General features: G+C 46.6%; 8 protein-coding genes across 8 annotated transcripts; 4 read left to right on the top strand and 4 right to left on the bottom strand.

The window, feature by feature from the left end:
* Window positions 1-423: 423 nt before the first annotated feature.
* Window positions 424-1,961, bottom strand: EDB91DRAFT_1078306 (uncharacterized protein; the record flags this gene model as incomplete). The annotated part of the gene is made up of 8 exons (XM_041315005.1): window positions 424-503; window positions 567-605; window positions 859-910; window positions 965-1,124; window positions 1,162-1,241; window positions 1,278-1,484; window positions 1,542-1,691; window positions 1,716-1,961. 8 exons carry the CDS (start codon window positions 1,959-1,961, stop codon window positions 424-426), a joined length of 1,014 nt encoding a protein of 337 aa, XP_041182252.1.
* A 3,073-nt stretch (window positions 1,962-5,034) lies between these two features.
* On the bottom strand, window positions 5,035-6,506 carry EDB91DRAFT_1078307 (uncharacterized protein; the record flags this gene model as incomplete). The annotated part of the gene is made up of 2 exons (XM_041315006.1): window positions 5,035-5,933; window positions 6,071-6,506. 2 exons carry the CDS (start codon window positions 6,504-6,506, stop codon window positions 5,035-5,037), a joined length of 1,335 nt encoding a protein of 444 aa, XP_041182253.1.
* A 955-nt stretch (window positions 6,507-7,461) lies between these two features.
* EDB91DRAFT_1105997 (uncharacterized protein) lies at window positions 7,462-9,375 on the top strand. Its single transcript, XM_041317455.1, has 3 exons — window positions 7,462-8,653; window positions 8,710-8,942; window positions 9,006-9,375. Exons 1-3 carry the CDS (start codon window positions 7,521-7,523, stop codon window positions 9,125-9,127), a joined length of 1,488 nt encoding a protein of 495 aa, XP_041182254.1. The 5' UTR covers window positions 7,462-7,520; the 3' UTR covers window positions 9,128-9,375.
* Window positions 9,376-9,576: 201 nt separating this feature from the next.
* On the top strand, window positions 9,577-10,554 carry EDB91DRAFT_1105998 (uncharacterized protein). The gene is made up of 5 exons (XM_041317456.1): window positions 9,577-9,700; window positions 9,753-9,848; window positions 9,911-10,100; window positions 10,149-10,359; window positions 10,412-10,554. Exons 1-5 carry the CDS (start codon window positions 9,610-9,612, stop codon window positions 10,427-10,429), a joined length of 606 nt encoding a protein of 201 aa, XP_041182255.1. The 5' UTR covers window positions 9,577-9,609; the 3' UTR covers window positions 10,430-10,554.
* EDB91DRAFT_1106000 (rab-GTPase-TBC domain-containing protein) lies at window positions 10,555-13,030 on the bottom strand. The gene is made up of 13 exons (XM_041317457.1): window positions 12,402-13,030; window positions 12,331-12,354; window positions 12,179-12,275; window positions 12,031-12,126; window positions 11,831-11,978; window positions 11,678-11,779; window positions 11,618-11,623; window positions 11,458-11,570; window positions 11,234-11,405; window positions 10,960-11,180; window positions 10,846-10,900; window positions 10,723-10,790; window positions 10,555-10,672 (listed from the first exon to the last, which is right to left on the bottom strand). The coding sequence occupies exons 1-13, from the start codon at window positions 12,934-12,936 to the stop codon at window positions 10,579-10,581; spliced, it is 1,731 nt and encodes a 576-aa protein (XP_041182256.1). The 5' UTR covers window positions 12,937-13,030; the 3' UTR covers window positions 10,555-10,578.
* Window positions 13,031-14,783: 1,753 nt separating this feature from the next.
* On the top strand, window positions 14,784-14,969 carry EDB91DRAFT_1045362 (uncharacterized protein; the record flags this gene model as incomplete). Its single annotated transcript, XM_041313185.1, has 1 exon — window positions 14,784-14,969. A coding segment is annotated over one exon (186 nt), but the record flags the coding sequence as incomplete, so codon positions are not given.
* Window positions 14,970-16,756: 1,787 nt separating this feature from the next.
* EDB91DRAFT_1078311 (uncharacterized protein) lies at window positions 16,757-17,239 on the bottom strand (the record flags this gene model as incomplete). The annotated part of the gene is made up of 4 exons (XM_041315007.1): window positions 16,757-16,818; window positions 16,876-16,982; window positions 17,031-17,101; window positions 17,141-17,239. The coding sequence occupies 4 exons, from the start codon at window positions 17,237-17,239 to the stop codon at window positions 16,757-16,759; spliced, it is 339 nt and encodes a 112-aa protein (XP_041182258.1).
* A 783-nt stretch (window positions 17,240-18,022) lies between these two features.
* EDB91DRAFT_1045336 (uncharacterized protein) lies at window positions 18,023-18,424 on the top strand (the record flags this gene model as incomplete). The annotated part of the gene is made up of 2 exons (XM_041313183.1): window positions 18,023-18,265; window positions 18,317-18,424. Coding segments are annotated over 2 exons (351 nt in total), but the record flags the coding sequence as incomplete, so codon positions are not given.
* Window positions 18,425-23,359: the final 4,935 nt, after the last annotated feature.

Below are 23,359 nucleotides of genomic sequence, written 5' to 3' on the forward strand. Positions count from 1 at the left end.
GATAACTACCAACTACTCAGTACACCGCTGTCAACGGCGATAGGGTCATGTGGGATGCACATGTAGAGTGAGACAGTGGACCGCACGTTTATATCTCCACAGCCAACACGTTCATTCAGATTCCGGGTCTTGCCAAAATTCCATCTCCACTTTCGGTGATCCTAACTTTCGGGCTAGGAGAGGCTGAGAACTGCCAAATTCGCGAAGTCTGTCAATTGCAAGGTTCACCAACCGTTGATCTATTTGCCACGCCTTTCGCGGCCCTCCATCTATGGAGCTCGACGTAATTAACCGCCTTGCATCCATTCATCTACTTATCCCTAACTTCCCCGCCCTTTAATCAACTCCAAACCCGCTCTCTGAATCATAACTCTTCCTTGTTGTTCGTCATTGATCAAGGAACTTCATTTACACATGTCTCGCCTACCTACGCGGTACGTCGCCTACTTTTGGTAGCATGTTCTGGTTCAGGAACATCTTGAGTCCAGATCTAACGACACACTCTGAGAAAAATAGCACGGATTGTCCTCGATATATATATATATATATCGACCATGCATGCGTACCGAAATATCGTTCGATCCGCGCCAAGTACCACATACCACCTGGTGGTCACAAGAGCACGTAATCTCCCCTGGGAGCACCATAAAAGGTCTCCGTCGTTCCTTCTATGGGCAAAACGTTACATAGGATTCCGAAATAACGATAGGGTGATGAATGGTATGTCCTCAAATCTTTAACTTAGCATTCAGGGGGGTTGACGGCGTGGTTTTATACAAGAAGTAAGTCAGTGCTGGGAGCCTGGTCCGACTTATCGTGCCAATCTCATCTAAGCGAAATTGAAAGAACCTACCGCACCGGTGATGCCCTGCAATTCCGCGCGGTTCGCCGCCCACTGGCCTTTCTGGCGCTCACAAGACAGTCAGTATCTGTTTCGACGTATGCATAATCCAACCCCACATACATTTAACGCCGCTAGGCAGATTTCTTGTTCGATTTGAAGGAGTGTGATACGTGCGTGGGCATTTGATTTAAAATCAAGTAATTGGCTCGCTATTGATATCCAAACCTCGCTATTCTCCCGCGGCGGTAGGTCGATCGAAGGGCACTCAATCTCAACGTGACTTCATATCATGGTGCTCAAATGGTGCCGAATCTAACCTAGCAAAGGTGCCCCAAATAGTTCCACGAATAATGTCGGGAGAATACTTGAGACCATTGCCGGGTAATCCTTGAACGTCCTGTAGCCTAGATACACCGAGTGTGATGCCACTTACCACCGGACTATCAGCGCTAGCACCAGTCCAGTCCCTTCCCATCCATGGACTTACCACTTGTGCGAAGAGGGAAGATGCCGCTGTTATACTTTCATCAAAGCGTCGTTCCAAACCGAGAAGTTCACGGGCGGACCCGTTCCTCCAGTGCGATGGTTTTGCTTCCATGAGTAGTTCGTCCGGGCCTTGGTAGACGTTAGTCCTCGAACACTCTCGAACACTTCACAGAAGTGTGGGTCCAAGCTTTGATCGCCAAGCACAGCTAACCACGGTGGAGATGAATTTGGTGACCGCGATCATAGCATATGTTTGCAGTGCCGTGGGATATTCGAGTCGCCGGCGGTACCGGTAGGCGCGGGGGTGATCCAATCTCCCCAACTGCCACTGAACGTTTGCAGCGGAATATTCCTCGCGTCGCTGAGCACCGACCACGAAACTTACCATGCGGCGAGCGGAAATTGCGACTGAAACGGTACATCGCTGTCGGTGAATTCCATATCTCTTAGGGGTCCGCGGATAGACTGGCGCATGAATGGTTTTCGCGTTAATATGGGTCGGGCTAATTTGAAACCGGCGGTTGGCTCTGCCGTACATTACGCCTAGCCTATTCGCTCGAAGCAGGTGCCGAGTAATGCGTTTTCCCGCCGAGTTTCGCGGGAGACGTTCGCGGAGGTTCTTGGGTGTCATGCAATTAGTTGTTACATGTAATTGCACACGCAACGTTACACATCCAGATATGACAGATCCATGTCATCGTGCATGTTGAGTCCAATGGAGTTGTGGATGTGGCAGAACGTTATCGCTGTTATCATCCGCCGTTCGTTCCTCGTTTCTGCCGGGTTGGATACGCAAAGCTCATCGGCAGACGGCACATATCCTTATCTCCTGGCTTTATCTGCGTCGAGATAAACGAGCGTTTGGTTCCGTCGCCACTGTGGACCAATGAGGATAAGGAGTCTTCGAGGCTTCCATTCTGCGATGCATGTCAACCGAGGCCAACCGAGACGAAGAGATGCATGTCAATGGAATATCCAATAATATGCAGATATCGAGAAAGACCAAGAGTAAATTTGAATCTGAACTAAATTGAGCAAGACAATCGGCTGTCTCGTGACCCAGGAGAAGGAATTCGAAGGAAACGTAAGGCAATCTTCTTTGCGGCGCAACCGCAGCACACATCTTCATCGTGCCAAGGCCGGCTCATTGAAGGGCCAGACAACATGTAGACGTCAAGGGGCAGGCATAAGACTGTATCAGGATGTCAACGTGAAACGTCCAGTATGGAATGGGGACAAGACAGCAGATAAGATCTCCGCACCAGACACGTAACCTTGATTGCTGGGAATCATGCCGTAAATCGATAGGTCCAGATAAGAGTTTAATAGCGGCAAGAACGTTTGACGGCCGCTTCGTTAAGCTAAATACAAGGCCAGGCGAAACGTTTCCAGAAATTTCGGCGTTGCGGTATTATGCTAGAATGAGAATCGATTGTTTGGTGCAGGAACGGCCGAACGTTAATGAAGGGCCATCTAGGTTTGTGGATTTGGTAATGGAAAGTGGTGTCCTGATAATGATGAGAAACCAGCGATACAAGAGCTCCCATGATGCCATGGAACGACGCTCTTCGGTAGGACCAAGGCTTGCGAAAACGTTCGAGAACCGCGAGGTATTCCACGTTCGGCACGACATCGTGATGGGCGGCGGCTGGGATGGATAACGATGCGTGGGCAAATGAATCCATTTGGATCATGGCAGCTCGTTTTAGTGTGTCACGGTCATAGAACCAGAGGGGCCGAAGCTTTATGTACGAGCATCTGGCGCGCGGTCCTGTTACCTTTGCGGCCTAGTTAAATATGCGGCCACGTCATCATGGGGGATAAGAACAGGCACCATGGCATCATTCGTGGAGAGCGGGATGCTGATGAACGTGGGTATATGCATGCCGTACACGATGACGAGAACGGTGCTTTTCGAGGCGTCTTGGGCGAATTCAAAGCACGATGCAAGGCGGTGATAGCAGCCTACGGCATATCTATTCTTCCACGGGAAAGTTAGCTGGAAGGAGGGCGCGATGACGTTCTACGATTCCACAAAGGTCCAGAATACAGGGAGCCATCTTGTAGTCCCGCCTTGAGAAACTTCGGGGCAGCCAGTGGATGGAAGCGCCATGGCGTCGAGGACTAAGTAAGAGCCTTGAGTACGTACGCGGTGTCGTGCCGCACAGCGACACGAGGCGCATATACCCAAAGCCAAGCGTTCCGTGCCCTCGACCAGGATATCCAACGCAAGTCGCTGTTAAGTAAGAACCACCAAATCCAGTTTTCAGGCTCAGAGTCCCAGTGTGGTATTCGGGGATATGTCGGGCACGGCGTAGATTGCCGAAGTGACAATCCGCCATCCTAGCAAGTATTCTGATATTTCAGATGAGCCGTGTCCGAGTCACATTAGGAATGGTCGCCCACAGAGGAAGCTGCTGCGCTAAGGAGACATGGATGATGGCAACCTCGGACCCAAAAGCTGCGTTGCATTCCCAATCCGCTGTGGAATATCAGAGCGTGATTGAAACAACAAGAATGTGCTTACGTCCGAGTCCGAGTCCCGGATTGGAGTATTGATAATACTGTGTAGGAAGTTAATTTAATGTAGTCTGAAACAAAGCAAGGCAAATTGCTAACTGGAGTGGACTTCCAGTGAGCATGCCGTCAATAATACATCAGCAACACCCGGTTTAGAAGATAGTGAGTGTATGCCTGTGACAGTGTATGCCTTCCGAGTCTGTTATGATTATGACCATGATGCGGCTATCAGAGACTTGAGTTCCCGCACGGCAGGGATTAAGGTCGCAGCATGATCGCATCGCGAGTATTAATGAAGATCTTCGAGAGATATACGTGGAGGAATCGTCGTGGACGTCCATGGCAACGAAGGCACACGATCGAGGAGCTTGAAGTCGGAGCAAAATTCACCAAATGTGACACACTCACACACACGTGACTTGTCACACCGCGTCGTTGTGGCGCGTCGCGTAAGCTCGACGCTGAGCGCTCAGAATCTATATCATGACCCGATCCACAGCGCAAGGTTCAAGAAAATAATATACACCTCCCTCTCAGCTCTGCAACCGTGCAGTCTGAGCAGAGCTCCCAGCTATCTATAGTAGTAGTCGTACATATACACCAGGATCTCTGCCGCTACAAGGGCGAGTTCGCCATGTACACACCTGCTGGTAATGTGATGATACATACAGAAGTTAGAACAAACCGAGAAAAAACATTCGAGAAAAGTGATGATAGTGATGGAGGTGACACTGATGAAAGGATGTAAACGATAGCAGTGCGACAACAAGTGATGGGTCTTGCCCGTGACAAATCCAGTGGTGGTGCACAGTGAGATCGGAAATGAAGGGGAAGGGGAAGAAGAAAAGAAATTTGGGAAATGATGGTGAGAGGACAAAAAATGAAAAATGAAGAGAATAGAAAAAAAAGAACTGATGATGCAACAACCTTCTCAGTCCTGAAAATCGATGATAGTACATTCTATGCATTCATTCTTTGAAATGCTTCCTCCCTTCTTTCCTTTAATCCTGATTTGATAGGCCAGATTATCCCGACCAGTGACGAAGCACGATGTTTCTGCGATATAATGCGATGTGATGTGTGGTGTCCTCCGGTGCTCGATGCAATTCTTGATATAGTCGTTCGGTCATCCAAATGCGTTAGAAATCCGTCGTTGTGTTGAAACAAGCAGAATCCGAGCCAGTCTATCGCCTGCGCGTCCTTGGGCGGGAGCGCGACTTCGGCTTGGGCGCAGGAGGCGCAGGAGTATCATCTGCGTTCTCCGCGTCTTCCTCAGGAGAGGTATTGGTGTTCGTAGTTTTCTTTGGTGCGGCCCTAGACCTCGGCTTCGCACGAGAAGCTGAAGCGCGAGGTCTCTTGGCGGGAGCAGGTTTCTTCTCCTCTATTTCCTCGTCATCTCCCTCCTCCTCGTTCTTGTCAAGACGCTTAACGGCCTTGTCCACACGACCCTTCTTTTCTTTCTCCTTGTCTGGCTCCTCCTCGCAAACAGTGCTACTTCCGGCACTTTCAGCTCCCTCCACAGACTCCATCGACAACTCCCGCGAGTGGGTGCGCGTGAGAGTGGTCGCCGAAGACGCCGGCGAGTCGCCTTTCTTCCGCTGGCTCCTACGCGGCTCCGGTGAGACAGATTTCTCCGCTTCCTGTGCTAGCACGGGCGCTTCGATGAGCTCGCGCTTCGCCGCGCGCGTTAGCATTATATCCATTTCCGGTTCCAGTAGTGCGTTGCCTGCTTCGACTTCATCAGGCACCTCCTCTGGCTCCGCCTTGTCAGGAAGGGAGGATTCTTCCGGTTTCCTCGGACTCCTGGCAGCTGTGGCAGTCCTGCGCGTCTTTGCGCGCTTCCTGGGTGGAGGAAGCGCGAGGAGTTCGTCATCATCATCTTCGAGGGCTTGTTCTTGCAACAAGGTGGGTTTGCGCTTGCGGAGACTCATACGGGTTTCACTTTCAGAGGGTACGTAGGCGGTGTACCAAGGTTGGGAAGAGAGCGCACTAGAATAAGCGTGTTGCAGGGAACCAAGAATCCATAGGTTGTCTTGGGTGGCTATCCAGCCGATGGGCGAGATGATGGGAGTGGGAGTGGTATCTGAAGCGGATGTCAATACATAGTTGACAAAACTGTATTGAAATGTAGAATCGATGTGCATCGAAGGCAGGGACGCAGAAATCCAGACATTATCGTGTACGAGGCCGAATGAGAGTGAACATGTCAAATGCACTCACCGAGTACACTCTGCACAACTGCTGCAGTCCTCTTCTTCTGCTCCTTGTTCCAAAACACCCAATGTGCAGGGTGCAGCGGACGGTAGAAGACGGCAAGGGCAGCAAGCGCTAATACCCTGGTGTCGCTCGGGAGTTCAGGCGCTGCAGGTGGGGCTCTGGCAGCAGCGCTGAGAAACTCGCGGACAGCAGGAAGCATCACAGTAAGGACGCCATTGGCTAGGATACCGGGTGCCACCTGTAGCGTGTGCACAATCGATTCAAAAGACTGCTTTGTGGGTGGAGGTGGGGTGGGTTCACGGCAGAGGACATGAAGAGGGTCATACCGCGGAAAGACTGGCTTTGGGGGAGTATGTGGTGGTACTGAGGGAGTGTTTTGAGGACCATCTGGACGTATGGAGGAGATTGGGAAGCGAGAGAGATGGACCGAGTCGGACATATAGGTGGGGATGGATACATTGTTCATTGTTATAGCCAAGACGTCACGGGGACGAGGATAAGTTGAAGAGCGAGACCAGGATGACATCTGATGATAGAAACTTGAGTCTTGATGGGAGGCGGGCATGGGTATGGAAAGAGTGCTCATGATAGAGTCCCAGGAGGTGATATGAGCTGATGGTAGTTAGATGGTGGTAGACTAGATTTAAGTAAACTTGTCTTGAGGACACGCGATGAAAGGATGTCTGATGCAGGTGGTTTGAGTCAAGGCGACAATGTAAAATGTAAAGTAAATGCAGGGCTCTGCCTGTCTCAGCGCGCCGGCTGCACGCCACGCCTCGTAGCATCTTTCCCATTTCAGCATCTTTCCAAGAACACGCGGCGGCTATTCTCCCACAAAGTAACTATCCCAAATAATGAAAACAACCATCTCTCCTCGGTAGTTCTCAATACAACTAGTACCATATGTCACTAGTGCTAGTACCGCAATCGTGCACTAGGCAATGAAAGCGGTCCCGTCGTGATTAGTCTATGTATCCTCGACCTTAACGGAACGATAACGGAACCATTTACCGATTACATATAGTTGGAGGGCTATTTTCGTTTGCCGTACTTTGCATCTAATCTTATCATACCATCTGATCTCCCACCGACTTATATCCGACCCACCCAGAATCACTTAAGCGCGATCATATATCATCAGTATGTGCTGGATCTTTGTTCAAAGGACAGCCGTAACAACCACCGGATCCGATCCATGAAAGCCTACGCAGTGAAGTTTGCGTACTGTTCATGATTAAGTACATCTGTCTTTGTCACATAGTAATAGAAGGAACATGATCTGCCCGGGAAGGCCTGCGGTCCCCCGCGGCCCTGCGGGTAATGACCTCGAGGAAACCGTCAAGCAACGCCAAGACTCAATTACCTAATTAAGAAGGTAATCCTTATAGGGCACAGCCACACATATCATGCTGCAGCCTGCACACGACGCGCAGTAACTTGTAAAACTGTTTCCATGGCCTCGATGACTCGAGAGTATGCATCGCCTCCCAGCTCCGACCCGCCCCTTAGTATCATTCCTCGTTTCGTCAAGACCCTTAGCAAGGGCAATGCCACAATAGATCAATCAACGTCCACCGCACGCGCAGACGAGGCTGCAGCTTCATCATCATCCGCATCAAATCTTTCACAGGCGAAGACAAATACAATAGACAGGTTTTTGAAGTACACACGCAGGCAGAAGCGGTTATCATTTCCTCCATTGTCCTGGCCCGTGGATGAAGGCAATCAAGTTCAACAACCAACTACTCCCACTGCTGCATCCCTTCCTGCTCCCCTTATCATTGATGATGAGATCCAGGAGGCAGGCAGCAGTGCGATTGATAATGTTCTGCAAGTTGACGCTGGAGAGGACAGAGTCGAAAGCGAACTACCAGAACCTGATACTCTCGCTCGCAAAATTCAAGCTATGATCGCGTCATTACCCTCAATGCCAGCTGGGCTATCCACTTCCTTTCCCCAGTTTCATACTGCTCAGTCGGGAGCGCCAGCGATAGATTCCAATGACCATCCCCCCATCCCCCCTCCAGGATTTTCCATCGCCGATTCAAAGTTGATGACAACATTCCTGACTTCATTCACCGTCATGAATGGGTCGATTGATCGCGGAAGAGAATCCGTGTGGTCTGTGTTAGACAAATTACGTTCCCCTCTGAGCAAGAAGGATGGCATATCCGAGGCGAATGTAGATGCAACAGAGGAATTGCACCCAGGCGCAGAGTATGAAGATGACAATGGATCGGTGATGATGTACGGACCATTAGAACCCACGGAAGATTCGGAGATAGAGATCGCACGCTCTGAGATTGTCTCGCTCAATGGAGATGGAGAAGAGATCCGCACACCCCAGCTGTCCTTCATTCCCCTTCCTTCAGAGTCTATTGAACAAGTGCTCGCCGAGAGCGAGAGTTCCGATAGACGTAAGGGGAAACAAAGGGCGATCACTGAGCAAAGCGCGTCAAGCAGCAGATTCGAACCCGAGGAAATAGCTGCTGCTCCTGCAAGTGAGCCAGCAGCAAGGGAATATCGTGTCTGGCTCCCATCTCCCACAAAAATCTCCGTTCAAGCAATGTGGTGGGGCTTCAGAATGTAGGTGTTTTACTGATACAATCGCGCACCTTTGAAACTCACGCGTCTGATCTCAGTTACCTTCCGCCTCCTGTGCTTGACGTACTTAATAACAAGCAGTTTGAAGCTGCGAAACGCGCTGCCATGATCACGGCAGCACTTAAGTGGCTACTCGATCATTTACCAATCTCGCTCATGCCGCCGCAGCTGCGTGTCCCCATGAGTTTTCTCCGCCGACTTGTACCATACCTCGGCTATATCGGAGCCTTTATTGCGTGGAGCTGGTCCGCAGTCAAAGTTTTTGATAAAGGTCCGTACCATCCGTCAACGTGATCAAGCCATAACTGATGGTCGTTGCGGCGTCCACATCTAGGGTATGGAGTGGTTCTCACTGCCACTTGGCTCCTCCCAATCGCCCTCATACCAGGAACTTGGGAGGCGGACGATTTTCCAAATTTGCAAGCAGAGCCTCAGACCCCTGCTTGGTCGAGGTAATCCTGTTGTTCGATGTTGTCCGGACTTGTGAAATGCTTCGCACACGAACTGTATTGTTACTTATGAGGTCTGTAGCTGTATATATGTTTCTTGTACTTGCCTCAATGATGACGTTTGTTTTGAGTCAACTCATTAGCTATACAATGTCTGGCATCTACTGGAATAAATACAACTCAAGTCTGCGGGAAAATCGAGTTCAGCAATTGCTCCTGACTGTTGCCTCCTAACGTTTACTGGTTACAATCGTACCAATAGCCACATTCGAATCTAGGCTAAATCATTGAATTGCAACAGGAGTTCGAATTCAAACTGGATCCGCCAAGCTTTCCTTACCTGATATGGCAGGTATTGTGGTTCAAAGGTCCGACTGACGTCATGGTCATCGACGTCAGGGGACGGCCTTCCAAGGCATATATAAACTTCAAACCCATCATCCCCAGCCTATATTCTCCTTGACCAAAACTATCACATCATTTATAAACATGTCTGACGCGAGTCAAGAACAAGCCCGCCTGGATCCTTACACCCGCGTTGCAGAGAATAAGAATATTAATCTTCATGAGAAGATCACCGGTACGCATTGCGTTTCCTGAATAACTGGTTCATTGTACTAACGACTTGTCAGATTTGCACACCGTCATAAAGAATGCAAAGATCGGTATGCTCGTCACCCGCGATGCAAACGGGAATTTACATTCCCGAGCAATGACTCCTGCCACGCGTACGAATCAAATTCTTGTTGACTATTCTTCGTTCTCATATGCACCACCTTGTCTCCTAAAGCATACAGCGACAAGCAGATAAATTTGGTGTTCCTCGCGAACAATGTGACTCACAAGTTCGAGGAAATCCAAAATGACGCACACGTCAACGTCAGCTTTTGTGATCCATCTTCGACCGACTGGGTGTCCTATTCTGGAAGAGCCAAAGTGACTCAGGACAAGGAGCTTATCCATAAGCACTGGTCCTCATGGTTCGTCCGACCGTAATCATGCATTGACATGGTGTTGACTGAACTTAGCGTTACCGGCTATATTGGCGATCTGAAGGATGGGGTTCACAAAGGGGACAAAGATGACCCACGTGTCGCCGTGATTGAGGTGATTCCAGACGAGATCAAGTACTGGATTACGAAGCACTCTTCTATGATGCGAAAAGCGCAAATAGTTGTAGGCGCTGCCATGGGCAAGGCCACGGCCTCTGGAGAGTTGCGCACAATCAGCCAGGAAGAGGTCAGTGTTTGCGTCAATAAATCATCGACCACAATTTAACGTTTGTATGTAGATTCAACATGCACAGTGACTTCATTCCAAGTAGTTCTTTGTCGGCGTTCTTTCTTCCTTCGATTGTCTGCCGTGTAGTGGAATGAGAAGTTTCTTAATAACACATGTACAACACCGAGGAATCCAATTCGCGTATATTCCCAATGTCCTGTGATCTCAAAGTCTGCATCATGAGTGGTTACTTCCTCTTCTGCTACCCAGAGGGTTTGACAAGCGATGAGACGACATGGCATCCTCCTTTTGATGCATGACTTCCGCATAACTGTAGTGGATTTCAGAACCATAGCGCAAGAGAAATAAATTATACTGTACAGTAATTTGTATTTAACCAACTCTTCCTCTAGCTCTTCATTTCGTAGCCGAGCCATCACAAGCTGATTCTGGACAACAGACTGGTCAGCCATATGAACTCACAACATGTGTGTCAAGGCTTACAAGGACCTCGACATGCTCCGCATTTAATTGCGCCATATTCGTATCAAGTTCTTTCCTATAATTGCAGTCGACACGTTCAAAGACCGCTAGCTGTATTTTCGGACGAGTACTCACACTTGCGCGGACAGGCTGCGATTGTTGTTTCGTAACGTATCAATCTCGGTAGCATGTGCATCTCGGGCACGGACAAGGTCGTCGTACTCGTGTGCGTAAGTGTCCAACATGAATGGGGTGATCTTCATAGAGATGGCGTCCACCACGAACGCGTCTACATGATACTTAACATTCTTAGGGGGACCGTTGATACGGTCTTCCTGCGGATTCACGGGCTCGACCTATCAATTTTACTGTCAAGCAGGGTGCGATGGTGAGATGACGTGACATGTACCTCGTACCGCTCAAAAATCCTGTTCTTTATAAATGCGAGGATATCATCAAACTTGAGGGTAAGTAGAATGTCTTCATTCTTCTGGAGCAGCACGATGCTGAATGCAAAAATGGCTTCTATGCCACTTGCCAAGCAATTGTCGTATATCCGGACTACAATTTCTAGTGGGAACCTAAAGCTCCACCACTGAGTTATGCTATGCGCCGGGGAGGTTGGAGGCTTACCGATAGCTGAAGAGCGTTAGAAACCACTGGGAGCAGAACATGCTAGATTTGATGCCTTGCCGGAGGAAATGAACGTGGAGCACGGGTAATAGATCTTCTATCAAGCGATCGAACTGTTGTCGCTTGAAACAGGGAGCGGAGATCAAAGTGAGTAGCATACCTGGTACTAATATCAGAGAGTGAGTGTGACTGAAACTAGTTGTTATGGACATCTACATACAAGTCGGAGCTGAAGCTTAGGCATCTCTGGGAGAAAATGACCCCGGAGATCGTAAGAGTGCATCAGCCTAACAAGGAGCGAGAACGCCTCTTCGTCCGGCATCTAGTTGGTGGAAAGTAAAAACAAATTGAACCAGAGGAAGGAGGAGCTCACGTTTAGAAGGAGGACAGCTACTACGAAAGGAAGACCTTGGCAATAACCAACCTGAGGGTCGTACAATGAGTATGCTTTAAGAACGTTGAAGAGATGTTCTTGGCCGATGCCCTGCCCATCAGTAAAGAAGTCGTGGTGAGGAAAGGTTCTGCGAATTGAACGTCAAGGCAAGGATGTGGACATCAAAAGTAAATGCGAACCTTCCGAGATCTCGCGTGATTGCCTTTTCATGAGGACTGGACTCCTTGAGGAGAGAAAGGTATGTATTTTCTAGTTCTATGTCCTTTGACGCTGCCCTGCCTCAAGCAGCTTATCAGTGGAGGAGTTGAGCCTCAGGAAGCACCGTACATTAATTGCCACATCATTCCACGAAGCGCGTCCGGAATCCCTTTCTCGATCGCTTTGGCTAGCCGTTGGGGATTCGAGGCTGCAAAACCCTGATAATCTACGATGTGGAATGAATATCGGATACAAGATTGTTCAGCAAGTTGTTACATCACCTGAAATGACGGCTCCCCAGAAACCTTACGCTGAAGTTAGAACTGCAAAATTGGTAGATAGTCATCCTTACCCCAGTCTATGGCTCCTTGTTCAGATTCTGTAGCCTCAGCACGTCGCTGGTTATGAAGGCGCAAAAATTCTTCATGAAGCTTCTGCTGCCCTTCTCCAGCACTCCGTAATGCATCAATGTCGCCTTCATCGCGGGTACCTTGTGACCCGATACGCGCGAGGATACTACTTCCAGGTGCGGATGGTATCGTTACTGTCGAAGCAGACTTCTTATGGGCAAAATGGCGCAAGGAAGAAAATGCTTTCAAGGGTGCCGATGAAATGGTTGTCCGGCGGTTCAGCTTGGAAAGCGTATCGACTGCGTCTGCCTCGGAGACAAGACTGGTGTTTCCTGAAAGCGAAACGGTCGAGAAGCTTGGATCATCATCAAGGATTATATCGTTATAGTCGGACTCTGCGACGGATCCTCTTGGGGAAAGTTCGTCGTATGTTGGGCCTTTCGGGGAAAGTAATGAATCGAGAGGTGCTAAAGGTGAATCAGGTTTTGATGCTACCGCAGCAACGAAATCATTCTTTGCTGTACTTCCTTCAGGCATTTTTACAGATTATGCTAGAAGATGGTACATGGGTATCAAACTGGGTGCACACAGCTGGTGGACCGAGGTAGTGGTGATCAGCGTCTTCAGGGCCCAGGTACTGACCCAAGTCGATCATATATTGTCACGTGGCTATTACATCAGGAAATTGACCCGAAAATGATATACCTTTGTAAAGTTCTGACTACCCCTACAATTTATATAACATCTATCAAAATTGTACTCAACTTGAGAAAGCTTTAGATAGGCAGGTTATGCTGGTGAAAATGTAAGTAGTTAAGACTGTTGTCCCTTAACTGTTACACCAAAAGGCAGTGATAATGAAAGCTCATGCTTCATCATCTTGGACAGTATTTATGCTGATTATGGGAACTCAGGTAAGCCAATGGGCTTACAGAAAACTGGCAAAAGTACAATCTGAATCATAACACATTGCAAACATCTACCAGCCTAGATAAAGTTTTAAAAGGGCAGACTGCTTTGCACGAAAGCTGCCAATAGCACTAGGGCACCAAGTAATTACTTAGTAGCTTAAACTCAACACTCATTTTATAAATCAAATCAAATTTTAATTGAAGATGGAGTGTATATGTATTACTACTAAAGGAGAGCAGTGGAGAGAAGAGAAACCAGAGAGATAGCAACCTGCATCAGGAGCAAAAGAGGGAGCAGGGAAGAACCACCAGGAAGGGTCATGACAGAATGGGAAAAGATCACATGTCAAGGAGCAACAATTTTTTGGGAAAGAACCATGACAGAGGACGGACCACCATGGAGGGCCAGAGAGGTACCACCACAGAGGGCCAGGAAGGAGCCAGGGAAGAACCATGAGGGAAAGCCAGGGAGGGACCATTTCAAAGGAGGATGGACCACCACGGAAGGCCAGAGGGTGCCACCATACTACCCACAGAATTCTGCCAGGCAGAACTGGTTTGGCAGAATGGTGGACTTTTGCCTACAACACTAGGGCCAGGTCAGAGAAACCATGAGAGAGGGCTAAGGAAAGAGCACAAGGACCAGGAAGAAGTTGCACTTGGATCCAGCATGAGTGAGATAACAATGCTGGCGAGTATGAGGGACCCCACTGGACAAAAATAAACTTCGAAAAATATTAGAAAACTTTGCTTGTGGGAGAAAAACATTTGCTTGTATGATGAAAACATTTGTTTGTGCAACAAAAACATTTATCTTTGACAAAAAAAATTGATGCATTTGATTGCACAACCATCGCTATCAATGATCAGATATCTATGGCTGACATTAGTGCAAAATTGCCCCTTCCTTTCCAAACTATTGCTACAGCCTTTTCATATTTGAAAGAAGCTGTCCAAGTGGCTTTGCAAACTCAACTTAGAGATGCAGCACAATTGGACAAGCAGGTACAGAGCTGTCTGAGGTTACAACATTACATCACACAAGTATGTCTGTCTAGGTAGTTGGAAAGTTCTTATGTATGTAAGGAAATTCATATATGGCATGGTCCCATCATTCCACCATCAGATTGAGATGTAATGGAACACAGCATATAAGATATGATTGCAGACTTAGTGGCAGCCAAAATGGTCTCTTCAGATGTCCCTGACATTGAGCCCACATCTCATAGCCATGTTGTGTATGATGGTGGCTAGGGATGCCCAAGAGTACTTATAGATCCTGAAGTCCTTGCTATATCTTACCAGCTCTGAGGGTCTACAGAATTTGCTGAGATTTTTGGTGTTTCTGCATGAACTATCTGACATTGAGCCCTTGAACAAGAACTAGTGCAACCAGGAGACCCTGTCTATGCCACCTATGTTGATGAAGACAGTCAAGCTCATCAGGTATATTAGTCATTGACCAGCTCTTAGTCCACACTTGTGGATGAGGAGCTTGATGCAATTGTGTTGCAAATTCTTAATCTTTTTCCAACCTTTGGTTGGCACATGATTGATGGTCACCTGCTTCACCTTGGACAACATGTTCCTTGCAGTCATGTGAAAGTATCTTATGCTTGTGTCAATAGACCCCCTGTGGCGGCCTTTGGAGTGCGATGAATCTCACAAAGGGTGTATAAAGTTACAGGATATAATTCCTTGGTGCATCATGATGGCCAACATGGTGTGTATGTATATACATGGTACATGTACTTATTCTAATCGCTTTCCAGGCCTGATCCACTATAAAATTGTTATCCATGCTTCTATAGACGGTTTTGCTAGGTTCATCACTGGGATTTGAACCAGCAACAACAACCGTGCAGCCACAGTATTTGACTTGTTTCTTTCATTGATTAAAAATCATGGTCTACCTTCTTGGGTATGTGGCAATCATGAAGGGGAGAATGTGCTTGTTGCTAGATATATAGAGGAACAGTGAGGTTAAGATAGGAGGTTATATATTTGGAGGAGGTAAGATTCAAATCTATGTCACCCAAAATCAACTTAGTTCAGTGTGTCTTACAGATGCGTGCATAACATCTGTATTGAGAGACTATGGGTGGACTGGACCAATATGATTGGGTCCAAATGAAAGTCCTTTTTCCAAGATCTCAAAGTAACTGGTGGGCTCAACCCTAACAATACAGCTTACATCTGGTTGCTACATCACCTCTTCTTGCATTTCATTAACCAGGAGGCAATACAATGGGCAAATGCATGGAACATGCATAAGATGTCCTTGCCTGATGGAAAATGGAGCTGTTCACCAGCTAATCTCCATTGGTTTAGCATTCTACAAAGTGGAGTACATGGATTTGATGCTGAAAGCTTTCAGGCTTCCGGAAGAAGATTTTAATGTTGATGAAATTGATGAGTATGGTATCAACTGGGATGCATACAAAGACCAGCACATATAGGCCCATCATACAGTAGGTAACCCACCTGACCACCTTGGTCACAGTCCATTCATCGCACATAGACCTGATCATTTCAACATGATTGAGGTTGAGGAGCCAAATTGTCCCCTGTCCCCTTAACATCTTGCTATATTACATCAGTATATTGAAAATCTCTCCGACTCTACCATGACAGAGAGGAAGATAGATGGAGTTGATGCAAGTGTGCTCGCAGTTTGTGTCATGAATAGAACTTTTGTACTTCAAATAATGATATGTATCTACTTACAATGGCACCTTAATAGTCTGAAAATCAAAATTTGACATATTGGTGCTGATTGTGCATGCTCCACCAGTGACCCCTTAACTCCAGGCACTGTATCAAAACCAGTTGGTGTGAATTGTCATGCTTGGAACAACATCTAGACCTTGGGTAACCAATCAACATCTGTAATTGACTGATTCTTCCCATAGTGTTCATTATAGAATGCATAAATACACTTAATGCACTTCCCCTCTGAGTCATCCCTGAAATCAGCATCAACATACTGATGATATGTCTACAAAAGAAAAGGAAAAATACCCATTTGCCTCTATGTTTACAGTATAATCTAAGTTTCATACAGTGCTAAAGTGTTGTTCCCTTCTTATGATCAATGACTAGATGGCTTGATACATGAGTCAAATGAATGATGTTTGAGCTGATCTGTGTTGTATGCCTCTCAAGGTGTGAAAAGCTTTGGGATGACAAGGTTGAAGGAGGTTGAAGGAGGGTGTATTAATCTGGCATTGGTTGAGGCTATAGGAGGAGTATGGGACATGGGTATATTGATCATAGCATGACTGTTCTATGATGATCTAAAGGACAACAATACCCACTGTCTTGGGCTTGACATGTTTGAATAGCAGTATGTCCATGAAGCATGTAAATACAATTCTGTACCCACTTGTCACAGGAGTGCTGAAATGGGCCAACACATGAGCCAGTATGGCTAATACCTAACCTGGTCACATGGGGATCTTGATTCCTAGCTGGGGAATGCAGAATTCTCCACCCTCCCAATCACCAACTGCAAAGATATAGGCATAGATGGCTCTATTGTCATTCTAGTCCAGGTGAACAACACCTGAGCCAGCCTCCTTGACAGCCACAGTAAAAAATGGACCCCCCATGTCCACCCTAGGCTGAGACAACAGATCATGTCTTAGTTGCTGATGGACATGAGCATGAACCCTAGTATAGTATCAGCCCGTGTTGTCATTGACAGCATCACACACTCACTTTTGCAGGGCCTTCCAGTGAAGAGGAGTATGTTGCTCATATGCAGTGGCAATCTTTGGTGCCATAAAAGACTACACATATCAAAGTAGCTTGTCTATCGATTCTTTCACCTCAATAGTCTGTACCCAAGTGTCTGCCATCAAGCGTGATTTTGCCCCAAATACCTCCCATATGCCCAGATAATGGGCTTCAGTAGTGGAACAGTTCATATTGGACTTCAGGTGGTTCATAGGGTGGGATGCCATAACCTCATTCCATCACAGAACCAGACATCTCTGGTGGTCTTTGGAGAGGAAGTGCTCATAATGAATGGCAAGATACAGAGGCATACCATCAGGAACAGTGCCAGAGAGAAGATGATCTAATGAGAGAACAACTTTGTCATGCTGGGGCAAAGCTTCAAGTTCATCTGGTGAGCATGCAAAGTTCTTGTGGACAATGTCACACACCAATGCTCCATCATGCTTGATATACAGGAAGTCAGATGGAAATTTTTTGATGTAATGGACATCTAACCCCAAATAAGTTGTCAAATATACAGTAGGCATGCAACCAAGCACTTGTGTAGATCTCTTTCAACAGCAGCCTTAATCTTCTCTGGGTTTTGATCCCAGTGGGCCTGTGTTCCGGCATCCTTTTTTGCTTGGCCAGCTGTACTGCATATATCATGTGTTTTCTTGCCCATGGTGACTATTGTGCAATTGACTGTCAAGGTGCCAACTTACAGCACTCAAGATGTTGGAAAGCACAAGAGTTACACAAAAAGTTTGACTTTATGATGACAAATGTACCCAAAATAGTGTCCAAACCTGTTTGAACTCACTATAATATACTGTTTCATTTGTTTCTCTCCTATTCTCAAATACTGCTTACCTATGGTTGATTGGGTGCAGATTTGATTATTCTTAGGATGTTGTTATTTGTGGGCCTACAAACTATCAACACTATCTTCTCCCTTTCCATGTGCCACTAAGCATAGACCTGAATCATGATATTGGTGTCAGTTCAAATACCCATTATTCATCAAGGAATATGCACCTGTCCCTTCTATACAGTTCTCTCCTTCTGAAACTTATAAATATGCTGTGACAGCAGCAACGTGTGTACAGATTTATACACCCCAAACCCAGAAAGTGACCAAGATGATCTTGTGTTTCAAGGATGTTGCATACAGTGGTAACATTCATCCTGATGGAAAGCTCATTGTTGCAGGTGATGATACAGATCTTGTGCAGGTATGGTGCATATGATGTTTTGCTGGGCATCCCTGATCATTTATTTCGTAGGTCTTTGACATCAATTCACACACCATACTTCATACTCTGGACTCACATAAACAGTCAGTACATATCACCAGATTCTCTCCTCTCACACCCCCAGGTACTTTCTATTAGTCCGTGTGATATTGCTGTGCTAACAAATTGGATGACAATGTCCAGATTAGACAAATACCGAGCATCATATTGGTGCCCCTAGAAGCTACAAAATGCAAGCCATCTCATTTTGTTTTAGTCCAGACTTCTTCCAAACTAATAAAAATGACAGCAGGTGCCAGTAATAGAGAGGTATTGATGGGAGAAAGAGATGGTGTAGGAATTTATACAGAAGAGTGGGGGAAAGCTGAAGCTGAGTTATTCAGTGAAGTTGAAGCTTAATGAGAAGGAGTAGACATACTGTAAGGGGTTGATTCTTCACCAGATGGACTTGATTCACAATCAGATAGAGTTGATGCTTGGTTGAGTGAAATTGAGTAGGAGGGGTTAACTAAGTCTTCATTGCCAACATTATGGTCTTCATCAACAATAACCTGACAGATGCGCTGGGTACATTGATGAGAAGAAAGAGGGCAGAAAGTTTTACATTCTACAATGAAAGACTTGTCATTTTCCAGGCCTTGGTAACTCAATTCCTCATTGTCTCCCTCAATGAGAATCTTGAAAGCATGATCAGAGAAACAGGATTCCAAAGATGGAGGGCAAATTGGTCCAACAAGAGGACTATGTTTTGGACCTGAAGATGAAAATAAGTAGAGATGTAGTAAAATGATTGATCAAACTTACAAAGAACAAGACCAACATTAGGGTCTGAGAGATGCTGGACTTGAGAAGCTCTCTTGCATAGGGCAGAATAGGAATAATCATGCCAGGACTCAGAGGCATTGTAAGATAAATAATCCTCTTGTGGCATCTGGTAACTGATTTTGAGCAAGTGGAAAGGACACTGTTGGTACAATATGCAAAGCTCTCAGTTGGGAGCTAAAATTTCAAGTTCAAAGGAACTTTCAGGAGAAGGAGGAAATTGGAGATGAGAAGAATTGTGTCATATGGTTGGTGCATAACATTGTCTTGGCAAGAGGCAGAGAGAGTCATGTGATGTACAAGGCCCAGGGCTTGAAGGCCAGTTAAATCACTAGTAAGCTTTTCACTGGTGTGGATTCATTGGGGAAAATGTAAATAAGTCTCTTCAAAAACATCCCTGTCAGGATTTTCTAGTGCAAAATTGATCTGGAGATGAAGTCAGGGGGCTAGATATGCAGTGAAGTGACAAGACACTTGCATCATTAGGAAAAAGGACAACATCAATAAGTTTTTCATTCAATAGTTTATTGGGTTTTGTTGCAGAGTATGGAAGGACTTTGTGATTAGAGCACACACAGCTCTGTTGTCATATACCAAATCCAAGCACCTCCAACACCATCCATATACATCCCTACTGCTGGTCCAACCCCCTGTTTCCCTGTCTGCTTCATCCCTCCTTCTCCGACAATGCACAAAGTGCATCTCAGCAGGACTAGCCCTGCTACCTCTGCCCAACTCTGTTCCGCTCCTCTGACACTACCCCTATTTCCTCCAACACTATATCCCTACCATCCGATCCTATCTGGAGCTCCACTCCTCTGCTCCATCGGTCTGCCCGATCCTACTCCTACTCCCTCCACCATTTCCGCTTTTCCGACCCACTCAGTTCCTTCAGTTTCTCTCATGTTGGCATGCCCAACTATTAGTCTGCCCAACTGCCTCACTGGTCCACTTCTAGACTGGGAACCACTCAACTGGTCCTACCTCCTTTTGGTACTATAGTTTCTCCTTTCAGATCACTGGTAATTCCTATACCCAAGGATTATTGATCTGTCATGTACATATTGTTCTCCCAGCCTCCACTTTATATGTCTCAGGCATCCTTATTGTAATTCTGCACACTCAGCACATAGCCTCCTGCTATGCTATGCTACTTACCTTAGAGTATATAAACATATGTACTTTGTCTGTAGATCTTTAGTCTGAATATTACCTTTTCTAAGCCCTACTTTTCTGTTCTTTGACTTGGGCTTGATCCTAGTCAACTCCTGTTTACTGGCCTAGGGGATTGACTCCTTAGGCCAGCCACCCTCTCCACTTGTCCAACTTCCCACGCCTTTCCTACATGTTGGACTTGAGCCCAGCACTCTTGTACATCCATCCTCTTTGTTTCTGCTCTGCTTCAGACTTTGTCTGAGTAGTCCTATCCACTTTGCTTCTACTGTTGGCTCTGACAGCAGTATTCTTCTGCCTCTCTCCTATCAGGTGGACCAACCTCCGCCCAATGTTCCCACACTAATCTGGTAGTCCATTGTTAAGGTCATGCTCAAGGGAGAGGTTGCTCAAAGGGCTTCGGCTTCAGCTCATGCGCTGCGCCCCTTACCCAAGTACGTGTCCTTTAATTTCCGGGGGACAGAGGGGAAGTCCGACGGAAGTCCGAGGAGTTCCAGAGGACTTAGTGTCGGTGGAGTTCGGTGGAACTCCAGAGGGCTTATACGGGGGATGAAGTAAGGCTACTATGGAAGTCCGGAGTAGAAACAGAACAGAGTTTAGACTACCCTAAGGTAGAGCTGGAGAAGTAGTCCTAAGGTTTAACCCCTAAGACTCGGAGGTGGACAAGAGATGAGACTCAAGTCCGGAGATTGCAGGAATGAGCAGAACTAAGATGATATTCAAACTGAGGAGTTCCGGAGTATTACAGGGGTTTATATACTGTAGGTATCATGTAGGTAAATCAGTCAGCAAAGGTAAGGGCTATGTACGAAGCATGTGGAAAGTCTATTACTAAGTATAATGGATCAAAGCAGCGAAGTCGGAAATGAAGTAAGAATGGACAGATCAGTAAGCATAGCGGAATAGGACATAACCGGTAACTGGAGCAATAGTTAATCTAAAAGGAGTTAGGGGTGAGTGCGGAGATGAAGGCGGAGCGCCGGGCGGAATAGTAAGACAGAGGAACGGACTTCAATGAAGTAGATCCAGAATTCTGGATCCGGAGGTACGGGATATGACATCCATTGGCCCTCCTTTGGAGAGCCTCCACTTCAATGTCCTGATGGAGCTTGTAGAACTCAAGTCAGACTACAATTTAAAATTAGGGGCATGTACTCGGGTAAGGGGTGCAGCACACGAGCTGAAGCCAAGCCCCTCAGACTCTGCCTCACCCCTGAGCACAGTCTTAACATCTGTCCAGTGGTCATTGACATTAGGATTCCTGCATGAGGAACTTTGAAAGCAGAGAACCCTGGGGGAGTAGTGAACCATTCATTGCATGAGTTGGAGTGACTATAGAAGATGGAGCATATTGAGGAAATAATGGCTATGAATTTGGGGGAGAGGATGAAGATGATGTGATAGCCTGGGGCAAGCGAGAAGTGAGTAGTGGGGCAGGGCGTGAAAATGATGTGAGAGGAGATGGTTGAACCAGAGGCAGTTGGGGCACTTGGGGAGTGGAAAAGGATGCTGCAGATGATGGTGTTGAGGCCAGTGGATCATGGGAGTTATACCCAAGGTTGCATCCAGCGCATGGCTGGCAAAAATATGCTATCTATAATTCATGTCCAAAGTATTAGATTATGTACAGAAACCCAGAGCTCAAACAAGGACACTTATGGGGGCATTGCATAAGGTCTGGTAACCAAGACAGGATATACCATTGATTTTGAGACCTCCACAAGGAGAAAACAGCACTAGCACAAGAGCTGGCTGGTGTTACGGGAAAGCCCGGCTTTCCAACAGTGCACTTGATAGGGTCGATCCCGTGTCCGCTTCATGGAGCACCAGGACGATGGAAGACTGAATGGAGGCTGTCCATCCAGAATGACTGACTGAAGTTTCAATGGTGGAAGCTAGAGTCATATATCACAAGTGAAGATCAAGTTAGAGAAATACATGGTCTAACTACAGTGGTATATATAGGTATCATCCTATGAGTTCAGGGTAGGCTTGGGTAGCCAGAAAGCGTCCCAACTAGGTAAGCGTCTATGTGAGTCATAAGGACTCAGAGATAAGGGTACTGGTTCAACGGTAAGGGTCCAGGGTATGGTACCAGCACAGCGGCAGGTGTCCAAGTCAGATAACGCTATCTGTCATGATAAGCGATAGGATAAACGATAGTCAGTACCGGTGTATCGGTAGGGGCGATAAGGGAGAAGTGCACGGCTTCTTTTGATCCTGGTCTAGGTTCAGTCTAGAGCTGTCATGCTCCAACAGCTGTCATGCTGTGCTCTGTAGTTTAGTCACATGCCGGTGATGTCATCTGTCACGTGTTGTGACGTGGTTGTGACAGTGATGTTTGGCGGAGACGATAGGGGTCTGAGGGTCCCTGTAACAGCTGGAGATGTTGGGTGGGACCATGCCCACAGTAGCACAAAAACTGGAAAATTAGCATACACCAGTTTTATGGTAAAGAAAAACTCACCTCAAGATCTAAAGGGGCTCTTGGAGTGTAGGAAGTACAGTCATGGTCACATACACTACATTTATCTGAAATTAGAGAATTAGTCATTATGAAAAACAATAGAAAGAATTAAAGGAGGAATAGATGAGGGAAGGAAAGACAGAGGAGAGGGAGATGGGCAACAACAAAAACAAGTTAAAGAGAAGCACATACTCACTTACATAATGAAGCATCAAGAGCAGGTAGGTTTAAGTGCCAGTTGTTACAGTAACATGAGCATTACGTGTTATTTCATTCTTCATTCTCTGACATGAGGTTAAACTGTTATGACTCACATGACCAATGTCATGTGATCACCAACATGTGGCTAAACTGTGCAGACTCATCTAGACCTGGACCATGGTTACATTTCCATTTATATCTTCTTTCTTTTGATTGGGTTGTCTTGAAACATGAGAAGCTCTTACTTCTTTCCCTAGATCATAGAAGCTATTGCTTCTATTTAAACCCTATGCCCTAACCTTGCCCTTACCATTCAACTGGTATTTATTACCCTTTCCTGACCATGACTCACCATACCCTGTACCCTTACCGTTCAACCGGTTCTGACTCATACTTACCCTAAACCCTTA

Source organism: Suillus paluster (genome assembly GCF_016628075.1).
Source record: "Suillus paluster strain FC165 chromosome Unknown EDB91scaffold_5, whole genome shotgun sequence".
NCBI lineage: Eukaryota > Fungi > Basidiomycota > Agaricomycetes > Boletales > Suillaceae > Suillus > Suillus paluster.